Genomic DNA, 22,493 nt, shown 5'->3' with positions numbered 1-22,493 from the left:
GAAGGTGGAGGGGGGGTGCTCCCCTTCCCCCCCCCCCTTCAGCTCCCCCCCCCCCTCAATTTGGCACATACAAGGGGTGAGGCAGCTCTGAGGGGAGGGGGCAAAGCCCCTGTGTGCCCCCCCCCCCCCCAGCATTTTGGAGTTTGGGGACCCCCCCCCGACCCCCCCCAAAATGCTGTGCCTGCCCCAAGCCATGGAAAGGCGGGGGGGGTGGGGCTGGGGGGGGGGGTCCCAGCCTTTGCCACGGCCCCAATTTTGTGCCTGGGCTGCGCCCCCCCCCACCCCCCGCCCCCCTCCCCCCCCCCCCCATGCCCACAAAGCTTGGGGACAAAGGGACAAGGCCGGGGGGGAGGGGCACCAACACGACCCCCCCCCCCCAAAATGTGCCTGGGCTCTGCCCACCCTGGTGCCCCCCCCCCAGGGTCACAGGGTGGGGGACACGAAGCCACTGGGTGCCACCAGGGTGTCCCCACCCAACGGGGGGGGGGCACGGGGGCCACTGCGTTCCCCCCCCATGGTGCCAAAGCCCCCCCCCCTCCCCCACTGCCACCCCCCCCCGCGGTGTCCCCACGGTGCTGCTGGCTCTGCCACCCTGCGAATGTCTGTCCATAGGGGAGGGGTTTTTGGGGGGGGGGGGGGGGGGCACGGGGTGGTGGTTTTTTTTTGGGGGGGGGATGTCCCCCCCCCATGGTGTCATTGTCACTTAATAAAGTAATTTAATGGAGGCCGGGTCTTGTAAAATGGCGTTTATTGGGGACAATAAAGGGGGGGGGGGGCACAATAAATGGGGGGGGACAAGGGGGGGGTCCTGTGGGGGTGGTCCCGGCGCCTCAGTCGTCCTTGAGCCCCCCGAAGACGGAGGAGGGCACCCGCTTCTGCTCCAGCTGCACCTCTGGGGGGGGCACGGGGGGGTCAGGGCACCTCCATCCCCTCCCCGTGTCCCCCCCCCCAGTGCTGTGTCCCTGCCCCCCCCCCCCCCCCCAGCAGCATTATGGCCCCACACCCCCCGGCCCACGTCCCTTGTGTCCCTATATCCCTGTCCCCCGTCCCTATATCTCTGTGTCCCTGTCCCCATATCCCTGTCCCCATGTCCCTATCTCAATGTCCCTGTCCCCATATCCCCATGTCCCCATCTCCATCTCCCTGTCCTTGTCCCCATATCTCTGTCCCCATGTCCCCCCGTCCCCATGTCCCCATCTCAATGTCCCTGTCCCTATATCCCCGTGTCCCCATCCCCATATCCCTGTCCCCATATCCCTGTCCCCCTGTCCCCCAGCCCCCGTCCCTCCCCCGGTACCGTCGGGCTCGGGCTCGTCCTCGTCCCCCAGGTCGATCTCGTCGGGGTTCCCCTGCTGGGACAGCGCAGCCAGGGCCTCCCGCGGGCCCTCGGCCCTGTGGGCGCCGTCAGCACCCATGGGTGGGGGCACCCAGGGGTGGGGGGGGGCAGCACCCACCTCACTGAGGGGACCCCGGGGTGGGGAGGGGACGCGGGACCGCGGGGGTGGCGCAGGGACAGCACCCAAGGGACTTGTCCCATGCCCGGGGGGTGACACTGGGGGGTCCCGGGGAGGTGACACCCAAGGGTGACGTGGGGAGGGGTCTGGGGGGGCACCCACCTGACGAAGAGCACCCTGTCCTTGGGGCGGGGGGCGTCGCGCTGTGCCTCAGCTGCCAGCTGCTCGGCGCGCTGCTCCAGCAGCTTCATGTCGTCCAGCCCGCTCTGCCCCGGCGCCAGGTCCGACACTGCCACCGTGTCACCGTGTCACCACGGCACCGTGTCACCATGTCACCATGTCACCATGTCACCGTGTCACCGCGTGTCCCCAGCGCCCCCAGTCCCCTCCACCCCCAGGTCCCCTCGTGCCCTCCGTCTCCACCTCCCCTCTGTCCCCTCTGTCCCCTCGTCCCCTCCAGCCCCATGTCCCTGGGTGCTCCCTGGACTCCCATGGGTGCTCCCCAGTCCCCAAAAAAGCCCCCAACCCCCCCCAAGTGGCCCCCAGCCCCCCATAGATGCCCCCTCCTGCCCCACAGATGCTCCCTGATGCCCCACGGGTGCCCCCAGCCCCCCATAAATGCTCCCTGGACCCCCATGGGTGCCCCCTAGTGCCCCACAGATAGCCCCAAACACCCTATAGGTGCTCCCGCTCCCTTTTGCCCCCAGCCCACCATAGGCGCCCTCTTCTGCCCCCCAGATGCTCCCCAAGTACCCCCCTGGGCTCTCCCCACCCCCACAGCCTCCCCAGCACCCATGGGTGCCCCCCACTGACCGGTGCCGGTGGCGTTGCTGTAGACCTTGAGCATCTGGGAGGCCATGAAGTTGACCTGGGTGTTGTAGGTGGCCTGGACGCTGCGTTTGATGCGCAGCATCTCGCGGATCGTGTCCTCGTTGCCGTGGCGGATCTCAAAGTCCTTCCACGTCTGCCAGAAGTTGGCCGTGATCTGGGGGGGGGGGGAGAGGATGACACCGTGAGGCCCTGGGGACACTGGTGGCAATGGGAGGCTTCGGGGACACCGGTGGCACCGGGTGGCCTCAGGGACATTGGTGGCACCAGAAGTCCTTGGGCACATCAGTGGAACCAGGTGGTCTTGGGGACACCAGTGGCACCCTGTGGTGGCCTTGGGGCCATTGATGGCACCGTGAGACCTTGGGGACATTGGTGACACTGGGTGGCCTCAGGGACACTGGTGGCACCACGAGGCCTTGGGGACACCGGTGGCACTGTGTGGCCCTGGTGACATCGGTGGCACCGGGTAACCTCAGCGGGTGCCCCCCTGCCCCACTGGGTGCCCCCCACCCATGGGTACCCCCCACCCTATTGGGTGCCCCCCGCCCCATCGGTGCCATTCTGTCCCTGTCCCCCAGGTGCCCCCCACCCCACTGGGTGCCCCCCCACCAATGGGTGGCCCCCCACCCATGGGTGCCCCCTGCCCCATCGGGTGCCCACCACCCTACCGGGTGTCCCCCTCCCCATTGGGTGCACCCCACCCCATCGGTGCCATTCTGCCCCTGTCCCCCAGGAGCCCCCCACCCCATTGGGTGCCCCCCCACCCATGGGTGCCCCCCGGCCGCGGGGTGCTCACGCGGGGGTCGCAGATCTGGGAGCAGTAGGTGTAGATGGCGCGCGCCCGGTCCACCTCGCCCAGCTTGCACTCCATGTCGGCGAAGCGCAGGCACATCTCGCGCGCCTGCTCGTCCCCCAGCACCTGCACCCATGGGTGCCCCCCCCCCAGTCAGTGCCAGGCACCGTGGGACACCCACAGGACCCCCCCACACACACCTTGTCCCCACACCATGTCCCTATGTCCCCCCATGTCACATCCCCCCGTCCCCATGTCCCCCATGCCTGTATTTCCAGTGTCATGTCCCCATGTCCCCATGTCCCCATACCCTCTCCCCATGTCCCCTATCCATGTCCCCATGTCCCCTGGCACTTGTCCCTCCCCCGTGTCACATCCCCATGTCCCCATGTCTCCATGCCATGTCCCCGTGTCCCTGTGTCTCATCCCCATGTCCCCCACATCCCCCATGCCATGTCCCCATGTCCCCCATGCTGGTGTCCCCCCATCCCCATGTCCCCATGTCCCCATGTCCCCACATCCCACGTCCCATCCCCATGTCCCCATGTCCCCCAGTCCCCACACCCCATGTTCCATTCCCAAGTCCCCACGCCCCCATATCCTATGTCCCATCCCCACGTCCCCCCGTCCCCACATCCCACGTCCAATCCCTGTGTCCCTCATGTCCCCATATCCCCATGTCCCTGTGTCCCATCCCCATGCCCACATTCCCATGTCCCCAAGTCGCCCCATGCCACATCCCCACGTCCCATCCCCACGTCCCCGTGTCCCATCCCCACGTCCCCGTGCCCCCATCCCCACGTCCCTGTGCCCACGCTGTCCCCGCGCCCCCACCTCGATGGCCTTCTCGTAGATGGGCCGCGTGTGCGTGACGCCGTAGAGCTCAGCGGCGCGCTTGATGTAGATGTTGAACATGTCGCGTTGCTCGGCCGGCAGCACCGCCCGCGTGGCGCGCTCGTACACGGCCATGGCGTGGCGCGCCAGCCCGAACTCCTCCTCCAGCTTGGCGTACAGCAGGTAGATGGCTGCGGGCGGCACGCGCCGTGGGGCACGGCCCCATGGACTGCCCCACGGCCTGCCCCACAGACTGCCCCACGGACTGACCCATGGCCTGCCCCATAACCTGACCCATCATGTGCCCCGTAGCCAGTCCCATAGCCCACCCCATGGCCTCCCCCATAGCCTGACCCACGGACTGACCCATGGCCAGCCCCATAGCCAGTCCCATAGCCAGTCCCATAGCCCACCCCATGGCCTGCCCCATAGCCTGCCCCATAGCCCACCTCATAGCCAGTCCCATAGCCCGTCCCATAGCTTGTCCTGTAGCCTCACCCATGGCCAGCCCCATAGCCAACCCCATGGCCTGCCCCGCGGCCTGCCCCATAGCCAGCCTCATAACCTGCCCCATAACCTGCCCCACAGCCTGACCCCCACCCACCCCGTGCCCTAACCCCATAGATACCCCTACCTTACCCCATTCCCTGCCCCACACCCACCCCCTGTCCCACCCCCTACCCCACACCCAACCCCACTACCACCCTGCCCCACCCCCTGCCCCACCCCCACCCCCACAGCCCCCCAGTGCCCCCCACGTCCCCCCTGTGTCCCTCAGCCCCCTCCCAGCCCCACAACCCATCCTCCCGCCCCCCCGCGCCCCCCCCAACCCTTACTCTTGGCGTATTTCTGGGGGCAGCCGTCCAGCGCCTGCTCGAAGAGGTCCCGCGCCCTCTCCAGCTTGCGGCCCCCGTAGCGGGCGACGAACTTGGTGAGGTAGCTGTGCCACACCGCCGCCACGTTGGGCCAGCGGAACAGCGCGATGCCACGCTCGTACGCCTGGGGGGGGACACGGGGGGGACACGGGGGGGACACGGGGACATGGGGGGACGCACACGGCACCGTCAGAGGGTTTGGGGTCGCCTCGTTCCCACCCGAGGTGGTGTGCAGGGGTTTGGGGTCGCCCCCACCCGATGGAGCGCAACGCCAGGTGGGGGGCCTGAGGTGTTGGTGAGAGGGTATAGGGGGTGGGGGGTCGCTAGGGGGTCCCTATGGGGTCTCTATGGGGTCGTCAGGGTCCTATAGGTGGTGGTGGGGTCGCTATGGGGTCCCTATGGGGTCCCTATGGGGTCGTCAGGGTCCTATAGGTGGTGGTGGGGTCGCTATGGGGTCCCTATGGGGTCCCTATGGGGTTCTCAGGGCCCTACACGTGGTGAGAGGATCCCTATGAGGTCCCTATGGGGTCCCTATGGGGTCCCTGGGATCCTACAGGTGGTGGGGGGGTCCCTATGGGGTCCCTTCAGGGTCCTCAGGGCCCTACAGGTGGTGGCAGGGTCCTTACGGGGTCCCTATGGGGTCCCTATGGGGTCCTCAGGGCCCTACAGGTGGTGGTGGGGTCCCTATGGGGTCCCCAGTGCCCTATGGGTGTCCCCAGGGTGTCCCCAAGGTCCCCGGGGTGTCCCCAGGGTGTCTCCAGGGTGTCCCCAAGGTCCCGGCGGTGTCCCCATGGCCTCCCAAAAGTGTCCCCAAGGTGTCCCCAAGGTCCCCAGGGTGTCCCTAAGGTGTCCCCAACATCCCCACAGCCTCCCCGAGGTGTCCCCAAGGTCCTGGGGGTGTCCCCAAAGTGTCCCCAGGGTGTCCCCAAGGTCCTGGGGTGTCCCCAAAGTGTCCCCAGGGTGTCCCCAAGGTCCCCAGGGTATCCCCAAGGTGTCCCCAAGGTCCCGGGGGTGTCCCCAAGCTTCCCACGGCCTCCCCAGGGTGTCCCCAAGGTGTCCCCGCGGTGTCCCCACCTTGAAGCTCTCCTCGAAGTAGCCGCGCTCCTCCAGGAACAGCCCGTAGTTGATGACGATCTGCGGGGTGGCGATGCGCAGGTCCAGGATGCGCTCGTACACGGCCTTGGTCGACTGCCGGGGGGGACAGGGGGACATGGGGGACATTACTGGGGGACACTGGGGACACTGGGGACATCGGGGGATAATGAGGACATTGGGGACAGTGGGGACATTGGGGACATTGGGGGGTATTGGGGGATAATGGGGACAGTGGGGACATTGGGGGATAATGAGGACATTGGGGACAGCAGGGGACACTGGGGACAATGGAGACGGGAGATACTGGGGACATTGGGGACATTGGGGACAACGGGGGATATTGGGGGACAGCAAGGACAATGGGAGATACTGGGGACATCAGCGATATTGAGGACAGCGGGGACAATGGGGACATTGGGGGATATTGGGGACAGCAGAGTGTCAGGGACAGCGGGGACAGCAGGGGACAGTGGGGACATCAGGGACAGGGGGGGCATCCAGGGACATCAGGGGATATTGGGGACATCGAGGACAATGGGGACAGCAGGGTGTCACGGGACAGTGGGGACAGTGGGGGATATTGGGGACAGCAAAGGGACATGGGGGATTAATGGGGACATTAGGGAAACCAGGTGGCACTGGGGACATCAAGGGACGTCAGGGGATATTGGGGACATCGAGGACAATGGGGACATGGGGGATTAATGGGGATGTGGGGGGATTAATGGGGACACTGGGGACAAATGGGGACAATGGGGGACACGGGGGATTAATGGGGACATCAGGGACATCAGGGGACATTGGGGGACAAATGGGGACAATGGGGACATCGGGGGGGTGTCAGGGATTAACGGGGACACTGGGGACAGCGCGGGGGTCCCATACGGCTCCCTGACAGCTGGGGGGGGCTGTGAGGGTACTGGGGACCCCCCAGCACTTTGGGGGCCCCGGGGGGGTCCTGGGACCCCCCCCTCAACCTGGTGGCCCCGGGGGGGTCCCGTGCAGCCCCCCTCATGTCACAGAGCCCCCCCCAAACCTGGAAGGCGCCTGGGGGGGCCCAGATTCCCCAACCCAACCTGGGGGTCCCAGGACCCCCAGCTCAACCCAGGGGTCCCAGGGGGATCCCGGGACCCCCACCCTGACCCCATGGCCCCGGGGGGGGTCCCAGGGAGCCCCCTCAGTGCCGTGGTGCCCCCCCCCCCCCCACCTGGAAGGTGCCCAGGGGGGTCCCAGGACCCCCATCCCAACCCCGTGGACCTGCGGGGTCCCAGGACCCCCAGCTCTACCCGGGGGGGTCCTGGGACCCCCACCCTGACCCGGTGGCCTCGGGGGGGTCCCGTGCAGCCCCCCCCCGTGTCACAGAGCCCCCCCCCCACCTGGAAGGTGCCCAGGCTCTCCTCCAGGTCCGCCAGCATGGCCCAGACGCGCAGGCACTTGTAGAGGCGGTTCTGCACCGGCTCCGAGCTGTCGAAGTACTCGGCCCTCCTGGCGGGCAGCGCCGTGGCTTTCTGCAAGGGGGGGGGGGGATTTTAAATCGGGGGGGGGCACATCGGGGGGCTTGTGCCCCCCCCCCGGGGTCCTGAGCCCCCCCAAACCCGCGGGATGGACTTGGGGTGGCCGCGGCGCAGCTCCTGGGGGGATGTTGGAATTGGGGGGGGGGGGCTGGATTTTGGATTGGGGGGGGGGGATTTTGAAATTGGGGGGGCGTTTTGGAATTGGGGGAGGATTTTGGAATTGGGGGGGGTCCCCGTGGCCACCCCCCAGGGTCCTGAGCCCCCCCTGGGGGTCCTGAGCCCCCCCAAACCCACAGGATGGCCTTGGGGTGGCCGTGGCACAGCTCCAGTGGGGACATGTTGGAACTGGGGGGGGATTTCGGATTGGGGGGGGGCGATTTTAGGCTGGGAGGGGGGAGTTTGGAATTCGGGGGGGGGATTTTGGATTGGGGGGGTCCCCGTGGCCACCCCCCCAGGGTCCTGAGCCCCCCCTGGGGGTCCTGAACCCCCCCCAAACCCACGGGACAGCCTCGTGGTGGCCTTGGCACAGGTTCTGGGGGGACGTCGGGATTGGGGTGGGGGATTTCGGATCGGGGGGGGCCGGTAGGGGCTGGGGGGGGGGGATTTGGATTTGGGGGGGGGGGGTCCCGGTGCCCCGTACCCGCAGCACGTTGAGGGCGGCCTCGTGGTGGCCGTGGCGCAGCTCCAGCTCCCCGCGCTCGCACCAGACGGCCGCCAGGTCGGGAACCTGCCGGAACCGCACCCGCGTGGCGCGGGACAGGATGGCACGGGCCTGGGGGGGGGACACGGGGGGGGCAGCGTCAGGGGGGGGCACGGGGACATGGGGGGGGTGGGGGGGCATAAGGGGGGGTGTGGGGACATGGGGGGGGGGTGGGGACACAGGGGGGACATGGGGGGCACGGGGATGTGGGGACATGGGGAGGGACACAGGGACATGGGGGGGGCGGTGTCGGGGGTGGGGGGACACAGGAGGGGTGGGGGGACATGGGGGGGGACACAGGAACATGGGGGGTGACATGGGGACGTGGGGGGGTGTGGGGACACATGGGGGGGTGTAGGGACACGGGGGAGCAGTGTCAGGGGTGGGGGGACATGGGGGGGGACAGGGACTTGGGAGGGCATGGGGACATGGGGACATGGGGGGGGTGGGGACACGGGGGGGGACAGGGGACATGGGGGTGGATAAGGGGGGCATGGGAGGGGTGGGGACGTGGGGGGGACACACACAGGGCCATGGGGGATGGGGGTGGGGACACAGAGGGACAGGGGCTGGGGACATGGGGGGAGGGGGAAGGGACATGGGGGGGCCACCAGGGGTTGGGGACAGGGGTTGGGGACATGGGGGGGGGGGAGGACACGGGACACTGGGGGCAGGTGGCGGGGACACGACGGGACAGGGCGGGGGCACAGGGCACACCCGGGTGTCCCCACCACCCCAGGGTGCCCCCCCGCTCCCTCCTGGGTGCCATTTTGGGGTGTGCCCCCCCCAGGTGACATTTTTGTGTCCCTCCCCCCTCCCATCATCCAGCCGCCCGTTGCCCCCAGCACCCCGGGGTGACGATTTGGGTGTCCCCAGCACCCCGGGGTGCCAGCTGGGTGTCCCCAGCACCCCGAGGTGCCCCCCCCGCCCCCCCCCCCAGGTGCCATTTTGGGGTGTCCCCCCCCTCACGTCGTCCAGCTGCCCGTTGTCCTCGTAGAAGCGGGCGAAGGCCACCCAGAGGCTGTGGGGGGGCCCCGTGGCCTTCATGGGGTCCACGGTGCGCACGGCCTGCGTGTAGGTGCTGATGATCTGGGGGGGGCACGGGGGGGGCACGGGGACATTACGGGGACACGTCAGGCCCCGCAATGTCCCCGCTGTCCCCAATATCCCCCCACACTGTCCCCAGTCCCCCCCCAGTCCCCCTGTCCCCATTGATCCCCCCCAATGTCCCCCCCACCATCCCCAAAGCCCCCCCCCAACTGTCCCCATCGCCCCCAGTGCCCCACCCCGATGTCCCCCCTCCACCGCCAGTGTCCCCAATGTCCCCCCCACCCCGCTGTCCCTATGTCCCCAATGTCCCCATTTCCCCCCCCAACCTCTTAGGGCACCCCGCTGTCCCCATCACCCCCCCGTCCCCAACATCCCCACTGTCCCCATGTCCCCCCCATCCCAACGTCCCCATGTCCCCAATGTCCCCCCCACCCCACTGTCCCCCCGTGTCCCCCCCCCCACCTCTTCGGGCACCCCGTTGTCCCCACTGTCCCCATCACCCCCCCTGTCCCCATGTCCCCCCAACCCCAATGTCCCCAGTGTCCCCATCACCCCCCCTTGTCCCCAATGTCCCCAGCGTCCCCAACATCCCCAGTGTCCCGGTGCCCCCCCAGTGTCCCGGTGCCCCCCACCTGCTGGGGGTGGCCGTGGTGCAGCCGCACACACTTGTGCCCCTTGTGAACATTTTGGGGATTTGGGCACTGCGCCCCTCACCCCAACATCTCCATGTCCCCAACATCCCCATGTCCCAATGTCCCCAGTGTCCCCAGTATCCCCAGTGTCCCAGTGTCCCCCCCAGTGTCCCGGTGTCCCCCCCACTCGTGCCCCTCATGCACGTTGTGGGGGTCCTGGCACTGCGCCCCTCACCCCAACATCCCCAACGTCCCCACATCCCTATGACCCCACCTGTCCCCAATGTCCCCAATGTCCCCAGTGTCCCAGTGCCCCCCCAGTGTCCCGGTGCCCCCCACCTCCTGGGGGTGGCCGTGGTGCAGGCGCACGCGCTTGTGCCCCTTGTGCACGTTGTGGGGGTCCTGGCACTGTGCCCCCCACCCCAACGTCCCCACATCCCCATCACCCCTGCTGTCCCCAACATCCCCATGTCCCCAGTGTCCCCAGTGTCCCTGATGTCCCGGTGTCCCCCCCACCTGCTGGGGGTGGCCGTGGTGCAGGCGCACACGCTTGTGCCCCTCGTGCACATTTTGGGGATTCGGGCACTGCGCCCCTCACCCCAACGTCTCCATGTCCCCAACCTCCCCGTGTCCCCAATGTCCCTGATGTCCCCAATGTCCCCAATGTCCCCATGTCCCCCCCACCTCCTGGGGGTGGCCGTGGTGCAGGCGCACGCGCTTGTGCCACTCGTGCACGTTGTGTGGGTTCTGTCTCAGCAGGACGCTGTTGAGCAGCAGCGGGCGCCGCCCCACCAGGCGCTCCAGGCGCGCCAGGCGCAGCTCCAGGTCCACCTCGCCTGGGGGGGGGGCACGGGGGGGCGTCGGGGGGGGGGGGGGAGACAGCCCAGGGGGGTGGGAGACCCCCCCAAAGGATGGGACCCCCCCAAAGGATGGGACCTCCCCCCCAGGATGGGATAGGGTGCGAGGGACCCCCAGGGATCCCCATAGGACCCCCCCCAGGAGCCCCCCCAGGACCCTCAGGGACCCCCCCAGGACCCCCCCCAAGACCCTCAGGGACCCCCATAGGGTGCGAGGGACCCCCACGGACCCCCCATAGGACCCGCAGACCCCCTCAGGACCCCCAGGGACCCCCCAGGGCACCCCCAGGACCTCCAGGAGCCTCCCAGGGTCCCCCAGGACCCCCAGGCCCCCTCAGGTCCCCCCCCAAGGACCCCCAAGGACCCCCATATAGGACCCCCAGACCCCCTCAGGACCCCCAGACCTCCCCCAGGACCCCCCCCCAGGACCCCCCTTAGGACCCCCAGACCCCCTCAGGACCCCCCAGCCCTCCTCCAGGACCCCCTATAGGGCCCCCAGACCTCCTCAGAGCCCCCCCAGGATCCCCCATAGGCCCCCCAGACCCCCTCAAACCCCCCCAGGACCCCCCTTAGGCCCCCCAGACCCCCTCAGGACCCCCTTCAGCCCCCCCAGGCCCCCCAAGGACCCCCCCATAGGACCCCCAGACCTCCCGCAGGTCCCCCCATAGGGCCCCCAGACCCCCTCAGGACCACCCAAGTCCCCCCATAGGACCCCCAGGGAGCCCCCCAAGGCACAAGGATCCCCCATAGGGCCCCCAGACCCCCTCAAAACCCCCCAGGACCCCTCTTAGGCCCCCCAGACCCCCTCAGGACCCCCTTCAGCCCCCCCCCCAGCCCCCCCCAGCCCCCCCCGGCCCCCCACCATCCTCGCCGAGCCCCGGGGGGGGCCCGCTGTCCATGCGCGCGGCGATGAGGCTCTCCTCGAAGTGCGCGTAGCTGTCGAACACCTGGCTGAAATCCCGCACCGTCGGCACCGTCTGCACCGCCTCCTCGTACACGTCCCGCGCCTGGGACACGGGACGGGGTCACCGGGGGGGGGACACGGGGACGGGGGGGGACGGGAGGGGATGGGGACGGGGTGGGGACAGGGTGGGGATGGGGACAGGATTGGGATGGGGATGGGGACGGGACTGGGATGGGGGTGGGGACAGGGTGGGGACAGGGTGGGGATGGGGACGGGATTGGGATGGGGACAGGATGGGGACAGGATGGGGATGGGGACAGGGACAGGGTGGGGACAGGATGGGGACAGGGTCAGCACAGGACGGGGGGGGGCACGGGGACGGGACTGGCATGGGGACAGGATTGGGATGGGGATTGGGACAGGGTGGGGACAGGGGTGGTGCAGGGACGGGGACAGGACTGGGATGGGGACAGGACAGGGGCAGCACTGGGATGGGGATGGCACAGGGACAGGGTGGGGACAGGATGGGGACGGGGACAGGATTGGGATGGAGGTGGCACAGGGACAGGGACGGGGTCAGGATGGGATGGGGACAGGGTGGGGACAGGATGGGGACAGGGACGGGATGGGGATGGGGGTGGCACAGGGATGGGGACAGGGTGGGGATAGGACTGGGAGGGGACAGGATTGGGATGGGGGTGGGGACAGGATGGGGGTGGCACAGGGACGGGGATGGCGCGGGGACAAGATGGGGACAGGGTCAGGATGGGAACACAATGGGGGGGGGGTGACATGGCAGGGGGGTGTCCGGGTGTCCCCAAAGTGTCCCCAAGGTGTCCCCAGGGTGTCCGTGTGTCCCCAGGGTGTCCCCAAAGTGTCCCAAGGTGTCCCCAAAGTGTCCACGTGTCCCCGAGGTGTCCCTAAAGTGTCCCCAGGGTGTCCCTGGGGTGTCTGTGTGTCCCCGAGGTGTCCCTAAAGTGTCCCCAAAGTGTCCAAAAGCGTCCCAAAATGTCCCAAAGTGTCCCCAAAGTGTCCCCAGGGTGTCCGGGTGTCCCTAGGGTGTCCCCAAAGCGTCCCAAAGCATCCCAAATTGTCCCAAAGCGTCCCAAAGTGTCCCTAAAGTGTCCCCAAAGCATCCCAAAGTGTCCCCAGGGTATCCGTGTGTCCCCAGGGTGTCCCCAAAGCGTCCCAAAGTGTCCCCAAAGCGTCCCCAGGGTGTCCCCGGGGTGTCCGGGTGTCCCCGAAGCGTCCCAAAGTGTCCCAAATTGTCCCAAAGTGTCCCAAAGTGTCCCCAAAGTGTCCCAAATTGTCCCAAAGCATCCCAAAGTGTCCCCAAAGCGTCCCAAAGTGTCCCTAAAGTGTCCCCAAAGCGTCCCCAGGGTGTCCCCGTGGTGTCACCTTCTCGAAGTGCCCGCTGCGGATGTAGCAGTCGGCCAGGGCGCACCAGAGGCGCCCCAGGTGGTCGGTGAAGCGCCGCAGCCCCCCCCGGATGATGGCCCCCGCGTCCAGGGAGCGCACGCGCTCGGGGTGCTGCGAGATCAGGTCACACAGCTCCTGCCACAGCTGGGGGGGGTGGACACAAAAAAAAGGGGGGGTTACGGGGTGAGGGGGGGCGTGGAGAAACGCACGGAGCCCCCCCCGGAGAGGCTGGGGGGCGGTGGGGCCTGTAGGAGCCCCCCCACATCCCCAGCACCCCCCCATGTCTGTAGGAGCCCCCCTGCAGCCGGGGGAGCCCCCCAGGCCCTGCAGACCCCCCCCCAGGACTCCTCTGAGACCCCCAAGGATCCCCCCAGAACCCCCCCAGGACCTCCCTGGGACCTCCAGGACCCCCCCAGGCCCCTCAGAACCCCCCCAGGACCCCCTCAAACCCCTCAACCCCCCCCCCAGGCCCCCCCCAGGCCCCTCAGAACCCCCCCAGGATTTCCCTGGGACTCCCAGGACCCCCTCGGGATCCCCAGAACCCCCCCAAGCCCCTCAGAACCCCCCCAAAACCCCCCCAGGACTTCCTTGGGACCCCCAGGACTCCCCGGGGACCCCCAGAACCTCCTCAGAATCCCCCCTGGACCCCCCCAGACCCCCCAGTGCCCCTCAGAACCCCCCTCCAGTCCCCTCAGAAGCTCCCCAAGACCCCCCCTGGACTCCCCCAGCACCCCCCCAAGTCTCTCAGAACCCCCCTAAGACCCTCAGAACCCCCCCAAGACCCCCCCAGACCTCTCAGAACTCCCCCTGGACCCTCCAAGCCCCCCCCAGGCCCCTCAGAACCCCCCCAAAACCCCGTGAGGACTCCCCGGGGACCCCCGGAACCACCTCAGAACCCCCCCAAGACCCCCCCCGGACCCCTCAGAACCCCCTCAAGACCCCCAAAGTGCCCCCCCCCGGGCCCCCCACCTGGTACTTGGACTTGCCCTCGGCGGACACGAAGCGCTCGTCGTTGACCAGGGCGGCCAGGCGCTGCGCCGCCTCGTCCAGGCGCCCCACGGAGCGCAGGTACTGCACGTACTGCTCCGCGCCCTCGGGGCACAGCTGGGGGGGGGACACGGGGACACCGTGGGGACACCGTGGGGCCACCGTGGGAACACCGTGGGGACACCACGGCGACGCCACGGGGACAGGGGACGCCACGGGGACACCGTGGGGGCGCAGGGATGCCACCCAAACCCCAGGGATGCGGGGACGTGAGGTGCCACCCGCGTGGCCCCATGGCACCCCTGTCCCCTCCATGTCCCCTCCCTGTCCCCTCCCTGCTCTTGTCCCCTGTCCCCTTTGTCCCTGCTGTCCCCTGACTCCTTTGTCCCTGCTCCGTTTTTTCTCCCTGCTGTCACCTCCCTGCTCCACGTGACCCCCCCAAGCACTGGGTGCCACCAGGTGCCACCGGGTGCCACCGGGTGTCACCAGGTGCTGTTGGGTGCCACCAAGTACCACTGGGTGTCACCAGGCACCATTGGGTGCTACCAAGTACCATTGGGTGCCACCAAGTGCCATTGGCTGATGCCAAGTACTGCTGGGTACCATTGGGTGCCACCAGGTGCCACTGGGTGCCCCCAAGTGTCACTGGGTGCCACCAACTGTCACCAGGTACCACTGGGTGCCATCAGATACCATTGGGTGCCCCCAGGTACTGCTGGGTGCCACCAGCTGTCACCAGGTACCACCAGATGCTGTTGGGTGCCACTAGGTGCCCTTGGGTACATTGGGTCCCACCACGTGCGTCCGTGTACCACTGGGTGCCACCAGGCACCCCTGGGTGCTATTGGGAGCTCCTGGCTGCCATTGGGTGCCCTTGGGTGCCCCTGGGTGGCACCAGGTACTGTTGGGTGACACCAACCACCACTGGATGCCAGCAAGTACCGCTGGGTGCCATTGGATCCCACCAGGTGCCACAGGGTACCACTGGGTGCCATTGGGTGCCCCTGGGTGCCCCTTGGTGCCATGAGGTGCCCCTGGGTGCTACCACATGCCATTGGGTGCCACGAGGTGCCCCTGGGTGCCACCAGGTACCAGTGGGTGCCACCACATGCCACTGGGTGCCCCTGGGTGCCACCAGGTACCACTGGGTGCCCCTGGGTGCCACCGGGTGCCACCAGGTATCATTATGTGCCCCCACATACCATTGGGTGCCACGAGGCACCCCTGGGTACCACCAGGTACCACTGGGTGCCACCACATCCCACTGGGTGCCCCTGGGTGCCCCCAGGTATCATTGTGTGCCCCCACATACCTTTGGGTGCCACCAGGTACCCTTGGGTGCCACGAGGCGCCCCTGGGTGCCACCACATGCCACTGGATGCCCCTGGGTGCCCCCAAGTATCATTGTGTGCCCCCACATACCCTTGGGTGCCCCCAGGTACCCTTGGGTGCCGCGAGGCGCCCCTGGGTGCCACCGGGCACCCCTGGGTGCCCCCCCGTACCTTGAGGTAGCGGCGGTAGACGCGCACGGCGGTCTCGGGCAGGGGGTAGAGGCGCACGAAGCGCAGGTAGAGGGGCCAGAGGCGGTGGTGCTGCGTGATGGGCAGCGCCCGCAGCGCGCGGTCGAAGGTGCGGCGCGTGCGCGTGATGCGGCCCTGCCCCACCAGGAACTGGCAGTAATCCAGCCAGATCCGCGGCATCTGCGGGGACACCGCGTTGGGGGGCGGCCGGGGGAGGGTGGGCGGGGGGCTGGGGGGGCGGTTGGGGGCAGTTAGGGGGCAGTTAGGGGGCTGGGGGGGCGGTTGGGGGCAGTTAGGGGGCAGTTAGGGGGCTGGGGGGATGGTTGGGGGGCTGGGGGGGCAGTTAGGGGGTGGCTGGGGGGTGGTTAGGGGGCAGTTAGGGGGCTGGGGGGGTGGTTGGGGGGCTGGGGGGGCAGTTAGGGGGTGGCTGGGGGGTGGTTAGGGGGCAGTTAGGGGGCTGGGGGGGTGGTTGGGGGCAGTTAGGGGGCAGTTAGGGGGCAGTTAGGGGGCTGGGGGGATGGTTGGGGGGCTGGGGGGGCAGTTAGGGGGTGGCTAGGGGGTGGTTAGGGGGCAGTTAGGGGGCTGGGGGGCAGCTAGGGGGGCAGTTATGGGGCTGGGGGGGTGGTTGGGGGCAGTTAGGGGGCTGGGGGGATGGTTGGGGGCAGTTAGGGGGCAGTTAGAGGGCAGTTAAGGGGCTGGGGGCAGTTAGGGGGCAGTTAGGGGGCTGGGGGGATGGTTGGGAGGCTGGGGGGGCAGTTAGGGGGTGGCTGGGGGCAGTTAGGGGGCAATTAGGGGGCAGTTAGGGGGCTGGGGGCAGTTAGGGGGCAGTTAGGGGACTGGGGGGATGGTTGGGGGGCTGGGGGGCAGTTAGGAGGTGGCTAGGGGGCAGTTAGGGGGCTGGGGGGCAGCTAGGGGGGCAGTTATGGGGCTGGGGGGCAGTTAGGGGGCTGGGGGGATGACTGGGGGGTGGCTTGGGGGCAGTTAGGGGGTGGGGGGTGGTTGGGAGGCAGTTAGGGGGCAATTAGGGGGCAGTTAGGGGGCTGGGGGGGCAGCTGGGGGGCAGTTAGGGGGCTGAGGGGTGGTTGGGGGGCAGCAGGAGGTTATGGGGGGGTTATGGGGCAGGGGAGAGGGCTATGGGGTGGCTATGGGGCAGGGAATGGGGCAACTAAAGGACGATGTGCCCCCGCGTCCCCTCCTGCACCCCCGTGTCCCCCCCAATGTCCCCACGTCCCCAAATGTCCCCAACGCCCCCCTGATGTCCCCAATGCCCCCCAATGTCCCCGTGTCCCCCCCACGTCCCCCCCATGTCCCCCCAACGTCCCTGTACCCCCAAACGTCCCCAACACTCCCCCCGTGTCCCCCCGGTGTCCCCGTGTCCCCAAATGTCCCCAACACCCCCCTGATGTCCCCAGATGTCCCCCCCGTGCCCCCCACCTTGTGCATGAAGACGAGCGCCCTCTCGTGGCAGTTGTTGGCCTCCTCGTAGGCGGGGTCGGTGACGCACCTCAGCCTCACCTGGCGGCGCCGCAGCTTCAGGTAGGCGTACCACAGCTTGTAGCTGCAACCAGCACCCAAGGGTGCCCCCGTCAGCACCCAAGGGTGCCCGGGGGGGGGTCCCCGCACGGCCACGAGCCCCCACGGGCACCCTTGGGTGCTCCCAGGAGGGCTGGGAGGAGATAAAGGGGGGCCAGCAGCACCCAAGGGTGCCCCGAGTGCCCCCAGCGGCACCCAAGGGTGCCCTGAACCTCCTCCGGTAGCACCCAAGGGTGCCCCAAGCCCTCCCAGCAACACCCAAGGATGGTCTGATCCCCCCCAGCAGCACCCAAGGGTGCCCTGAGCCCCTTCCTGTAGCACCCAAGGGTGCCCTGAGCCCCCCCAGCAGCACCCAAGGCTGCTCTAAGCCTCTTTCAGTAGCACCCAAGGGTGCCCGAAGCTCCCCTGGCAGCACCCAAAGGTGCTCTGATCCCCCCCAGCAGCACCCAAGGCTGCCCTGAGCCTCCTCCGGTAGCACCCAAGGGTGCCCTGAGCCCCCACCCCAGCAGCACCCAAGGGTGCCCTGAGCACCCCCAGCAGCACCCAAGGGTGCCCTGCCCCGCCCCCAGCAGCAGCCCTGCCCCCAAATCCCCACCCCTTCCCCTTAGCCCCACCCCCTCCAGCCCCACCCTCCCTTGACCCCGCCCCTCACCATGGCCCCATTCACCCCCTTGGCCCCACCCCACCCACTACATTTGGCCCCGCCCCCTCGAGGCCACGCCCACCACATCCCATCCCACGAGGCCCCTCCCACACAGAGGCCCCACCCACTGCCTGACCCCGCCCCTTTAGGCCTCTCCCCTCCCCATAGCCCCACTACCCCCACCCACTTCCGAGGCCCCGCCCACTTCCGAGGCCCCGCCCACTACCTGACCCCGCCCACTGCCTGACCACGCCCCCCTTGGCCTCTCCTCTCTGTTAGCCCCACTGCCCCCACCCACACCCTTGGCTCCACCCATGTCCTGGTCCCACCCACCTCCGAGACCCCGCCCACCAGAGACCCCGCCCCTCGAGAGACCCCGCCCACTCACAGGCCACGCCCACTGCCTGACCACGCCCCCTTGACCTCTCCCGTTAGCCCCACTGCCCCCACCCACACCCTTGTCCCCACCCACGGCCTAGCCCTGTCCACCGTCGAGGCCCCTCCCACCAGAGGCTACGCCCCCTATAGGCCCCGCCCACCAGGAGGCCACGCCCACTGCCTGACCCCGCCCCCCCTTAGCCTCTCTGTTTGCTCTAATACCCCCACCCACCTCATAGCCCCGCCCACATCCTTGGCCCCGCCCACCTCCGAGGCCCCGCCCACCTTCGAGGCCCCCGCCCACCTTAGTCCCCGCCCCCTCTAGACCCCGCCCACTGCCTGACCCCGCCCCCTGTAGCCTCTCCCCTCCCCATAGCCCCACTCATACCCTTGCCCCCACCCACTGCCTAGCCCCGCCCACACCATTGGCCCTGCCCACCCTAGGCCCCTCCCCCTCGAGGCCCCGCCCCCTCGAGGCCCCGCCCACCTGCCGGGCAGCTCCCGCAGGGCCCTCTCGTAGAGGAGGTTGAGCCGTGCCCGCGGCGCCCCCTGGCGGGCCCGCAGGTAGCGCAGCCACCCCCGCACCGAGTAGGGGTCGCGCAGCAGCTGCTCCTCGTGGGGCACGTCCGCGTCGTCCTGGGGGGGGGAAATAGGGTTAGGGGGGGGTATGGGGTCAGGGGGGGTCAGGGGAATTGGGGGGGTATTGGGGGTATGGGGGCAGCAGCTGCTCCTCGTGGGGAACGTCCGCGTCGTCCTGGGGGGGGGAAGTAGGGTTAGGGGGGGTTATGGGGTCAGGGGGATCATGGGGGGTCATGGGGGTCATAAGGGTATGGGGCACGGGGAAACTGGGGGAATTGGGGGGGAATTGGGGGTATGGGGGCAGCAGCTGCTCCCCATGGGGCACGTCCACATCGACCTTGGGGGGGGGAAATAGGGTTAGGGGGGGTATGGGGTCAGGGGGCGTCAGGGGGGGTCATAGAGGTCACAAGGGTATGGGGCAGGGGGAAACTGGGGGAATTGGGGGGGAATTGGGGGGGTATGGGGGGGTATGGGGGCAGCAGCTGCTCCCCATGGGGCACATCCGCATCCTCCTGGGGGGGCAACGGGGGGGCAAATAGGGTTAGGGGGGAGTTATGGGGTCGGGGGGGGTCATGGGGGGGTCATAGGGATCATGAGGGTATGGGGCAGGGGGAAATTGGGGGAATTAGGGGGGTATTGGAGGGGTATGGGGGGCAGGGGGGCAGCAGCTGCTCCTCGTGGGGTATGTCTGCCTGCTCCTGGGGGGGGAATGGGGGGGGTAAATAGGGTCAGGGGGAGGTTATGGGGTTATAGGGAGTCATGGGGGGGTCACGAGGGGGGTCATGGGGGGGTCATGGGGTCACTGGGGGGTGCAAGGGGCAGCGCCTGCACCTCGTGGAGCCTCCTCCGGGGGGGCAACGGGGGGAGAGGGAGCGTTGGGGGGGGTTGGGGGGGATTTGGGGTCGGGGGGGTCATGGAGGTGGGGGGCTGGGGGAACTGGGGGGTACTGGGGGGGCTGGGGGCATGATGGGGGTTACTGGAGGGGGCGGGGGTATACTGGGGGGGTGCTGGGGGGCACTGGAGGGGTGCTGGGGGGTACTGGGGGGGCGCTGGGGGGCACTGGGTGATACTGGGGGGGGGTGCTGGGGGGTACTGGAGGGGTTCTGGGGGGAACTGGGGGGCACTGGGGGGCAATGGGGGAATGTGGGGGGGCTGGCGGGTACTGGGGGGATACTGGGAGGTATTGGGAGGGTACTGGGATGGTACTGGGAGGATACTGGGGGGATGGGGGGGAACTGGGGGGTACTGGAGGGAACTGGGAGGGTAGCGGGGGGGGCTGGGGAGACTGGGGGGGGCTGGGGGTCACTGGGGAGTACTGGGGGGTACTGGGGGGGCTCTGGGGGGCTGTGGGGGAACGGGGGGGGCCCGGGGGGGCCCGGTCCCGGCCCCTCCCCCCCCGCCGCCACTCACGAGGCACAGCTCGGCCCGGGCAGGCCCCGGCTCCGGTTCCGGCTCCGGCTCCGGTTCTTGCTCCATGCCCGACTCCGCTTCCGGTGCCGGTGCCGGTTCCGGTTCCTCTCCCGGTTCCGGTTCCGTTTCCGGTCCCGCTCCCGGCCCCGGTTCCGGTTCCGGCCCCGCTCCCTCCATCTCCGCCACCTCCGAGGCCTCCGCCGCCATTGCTGGGCGCTGGGGGCTGACGTCACTTCCTCCTCCCCTCCGCCCTCCCTCCCTCAGCTCGCGCTCTCATTGGCTGCCCCTCCCGCCCGTCGCGCCGCTGGGCTCCCGCCCCTTCCGCTCCGGCAGCCAATGGGGGGCGGGGGGCGGGGCCGGCGGAGCCATGGGGGTGAAGCTGGAGATCTTCCGGGTGAGGGGGGCGGGGGGGGGTTGGGGGGGTTATGGGGGGGGTCCGGGGGTCCGGGGGGGGCTGTGGGGGTATTTGGGGAGCTTGAGGGGTATTTGGGGAGTATTGGGGGGGAGTTGGGGAACAAAGGGGGAGTTTGGGGCAGATCTGGGGGCATTTAGGGGGAGTTGGGGGGGATTTGGGGGGGGTCTGGGGGTCCGGGGTGGGATATGGGAGGATTTGGGGGGGTTATGGGGGATTTGGGGGCATTTGGGGGGCTATGAGGAGATTTGGGGGGCAAAGAGGGAGTTTGGGGGGAATATGGGGGGGATTTGGGGGGGGTCTGGGGGGAGTTGGGGGCATTTGGGGGGGGTTGGGGGGATTTGAGGGACTGTGGGGGTATTTGGGGGGGATGTTTGGGGGGTCTGGGTGGATTTGGGGGGGATATAGGGGGGTTAGGTGGTCCGGGGGGGGCTGTGGGGGTGTTTGGGGGGGTATTTGGGGGAATTGGGGGTATTTGGGAGGGGATTTGGAGGGGTATTTGGGGGGTCTGGGGGGATTTGGGGGGCAAAGGGGGAGTTTGGGGGGGCTCTGGAGGGATATGGGGGCATTTGGGGGGGGTTGGGGGGGTCTGGGGGAATCTGGGGGGCAATGGGGGAGTTTGGGGGGGATCTTGGGGTATTTGGGGGAGGTCTGGGGGGATTTGGGGGGGTTTAGGGGAGTATGGGGGGATTTGGGGGGCTGGGGGTGTGTTTGGGGGGGATTTGGTTTGGGGGGGATTTGGGGGAATTGGGGGCATTTGGGGGGGTCTGGAGGGGTACGGGGGGAAACGGGGGCAAGGAGGAGTAAAGGGGGGGGCAGGGGGGTATTGGGGGGGTCCAGGGGGTTATGGGGGGGTTATGGGGTGTTTGGGGGGGCTGTGGGGGGCGGTGGTGACGGTGCCCCCCCCAGATGCTGCTGTACCTCTCCTTCCCCGTGGGCGTCTTCTGGGTGTCCAACCAGGCGCAGTACTTCGAGCGCTTCGTCGTGCAACGCAAGGTGGGGGGGGCACCCTTGGGTGGGGGGGACCCATGGGTGGGGGGGCACCCTTGGGTGGGGGGCACCCATGGGTGGGGGGGGCACCCATGGGTGTGGGGGGGACCCATGGGTGGGGGGCACCCATGGGTGGGGGGGGGCACCCTTGGGTGGGGGGCACCCATGGGGGGGGGCACCCATGGGGGGGGGCACCCTTGGGTGGGGGGGCACGCATGGGGGGGGCCACCCTTGGGTGGGGGGCTCCCATGGGTGGGGGGGCACCCTTGGGTGGGGGTGGTACCTGGGGAGGGGCTGGAGGCACCCAGTGGGTGCTGAAGGGTGCTTTAGGGGGGGGTTGGGGACTCCCCCAGGGGGGCACCCATGGGGGGGGGGCATCCAGGGGTAGGGGGGGGCATCCACGGGTGGGGGGGGCACAAGGGGGCACCCATGGGTGCTGAGGGGGAACAAGGGCGCTCCCGGGGGGGTCTGGAGGCTCCCATGGGGGTAGGGTTGTGGGGGGGGGGGCACCCAAGGGTGCTGCTGGGAGGGGAGGGGGGCTCCCGGGTGTCCCCACCCATGGGTGCTGACACCTTTTGTCCCCCCCCAGCGGGAGATCTTCCCTCCAGATGACCCTGAGCGGGTGAGAGGCAGCCCCGGGGTGTCCCTAGGGTGCCCCCCCAGCACCCTTGGGTGCCTTTTGTCCCACCCCTCCTTGTCCCCTTGTCCCCATGACCCCCCAGCACCCCTGGGTGCTCTTTGTCCCACCCCCCCTTGCCCCACCCCCCCAACACCCATTGGTGCCAAGTGTCCTGTCCCCTTGTCCCCCTGTTCCTGTGTGTCCCCCCCAGCACCCATGGGTGCCTGGTTGCCCATCACCCCCCCGTTGTCCCCCCATCCCCCCCCAGCACCCCTGGGTGCCCTGTGTCCCATCCCTGTGTTCCCCTGTCCGCCCCTGGCACCCAAGGGTGCTTGGTGTCCCACCCCTTGTCCCCCTGTTCCCATGTCCTCAGCACCCATGGGTGCCCTGTATCCCATCCCCGTGTCCCCCTGTGTCCCCCCCCAGCACCCATGGGTGCCTGGTGTCCCATCCTAGTGTCCCCC

The 22,493-nt window shown here is 69.0% G+C and overlaps 1 protein-coding gene across 1 annotated transcript; it reads right to left on the bottom strand.

Moving 5' to 3' along the window:
• Positions 1-628: 628 nt before the first annotated feature.
• Positions 629-20,244, bottom strand: XAB2 (XPA binding protein 2). Its single transcript, XM_084540317.1, has 19 exons — positions 20,009-20,244; positions 18,507-18,655; positions 16,900-17,023; positions 15,448-15,645; positions 13,928-14,062; positions 12,938-13,102; positions 11,498-11,642; positions 10,463-10,614; positions 9,066-9,185; positions 8,037-8,168; positions 7,259-7,390; positions 5,862-5,975; positions 4,749-4,911; positions 3,913-4,103; positions 3,082-3,204; positions 2,268-2,439; positions 1,617-1,743; positions 1,298-1,392; positions 629-892 (listed from the first exon to the last, which is right to left on the bottom strand). The coding sequence occupies exons 1-19, from the start codon at positions 20,213-20,215 to the stop codon at positions 831-833; spliced, it is 2,706 nt and encodes a 901-aa protein (XP_084396443.1). The 5' UTR covers positions 20,216-20,244; the 3' UTR covers positions 629-830.
• Between the last annotated feature and the right edge of the window lie 2,249 nt (positions 20,245-22,493).

The sequence above is a fragment of the Aythya ferina genome, assembly GCF_964211825.1.
Source record: "Aythya ferina genome assembly, contig: HAP1_SCAFFOLD_436, whole genome shotgun sequence".
In the NCBI taxonomy this organism is placed as follows: Eukaryota; Metazoa; Chordata; class Aves; order Anseriformes; family Anatidae; genus Aythya; species Aythya ferina.
Note: the sequence above shows the minus strand (reverse complement) of the source record. Positions and strands in the feature narration are given on the sequence as shown.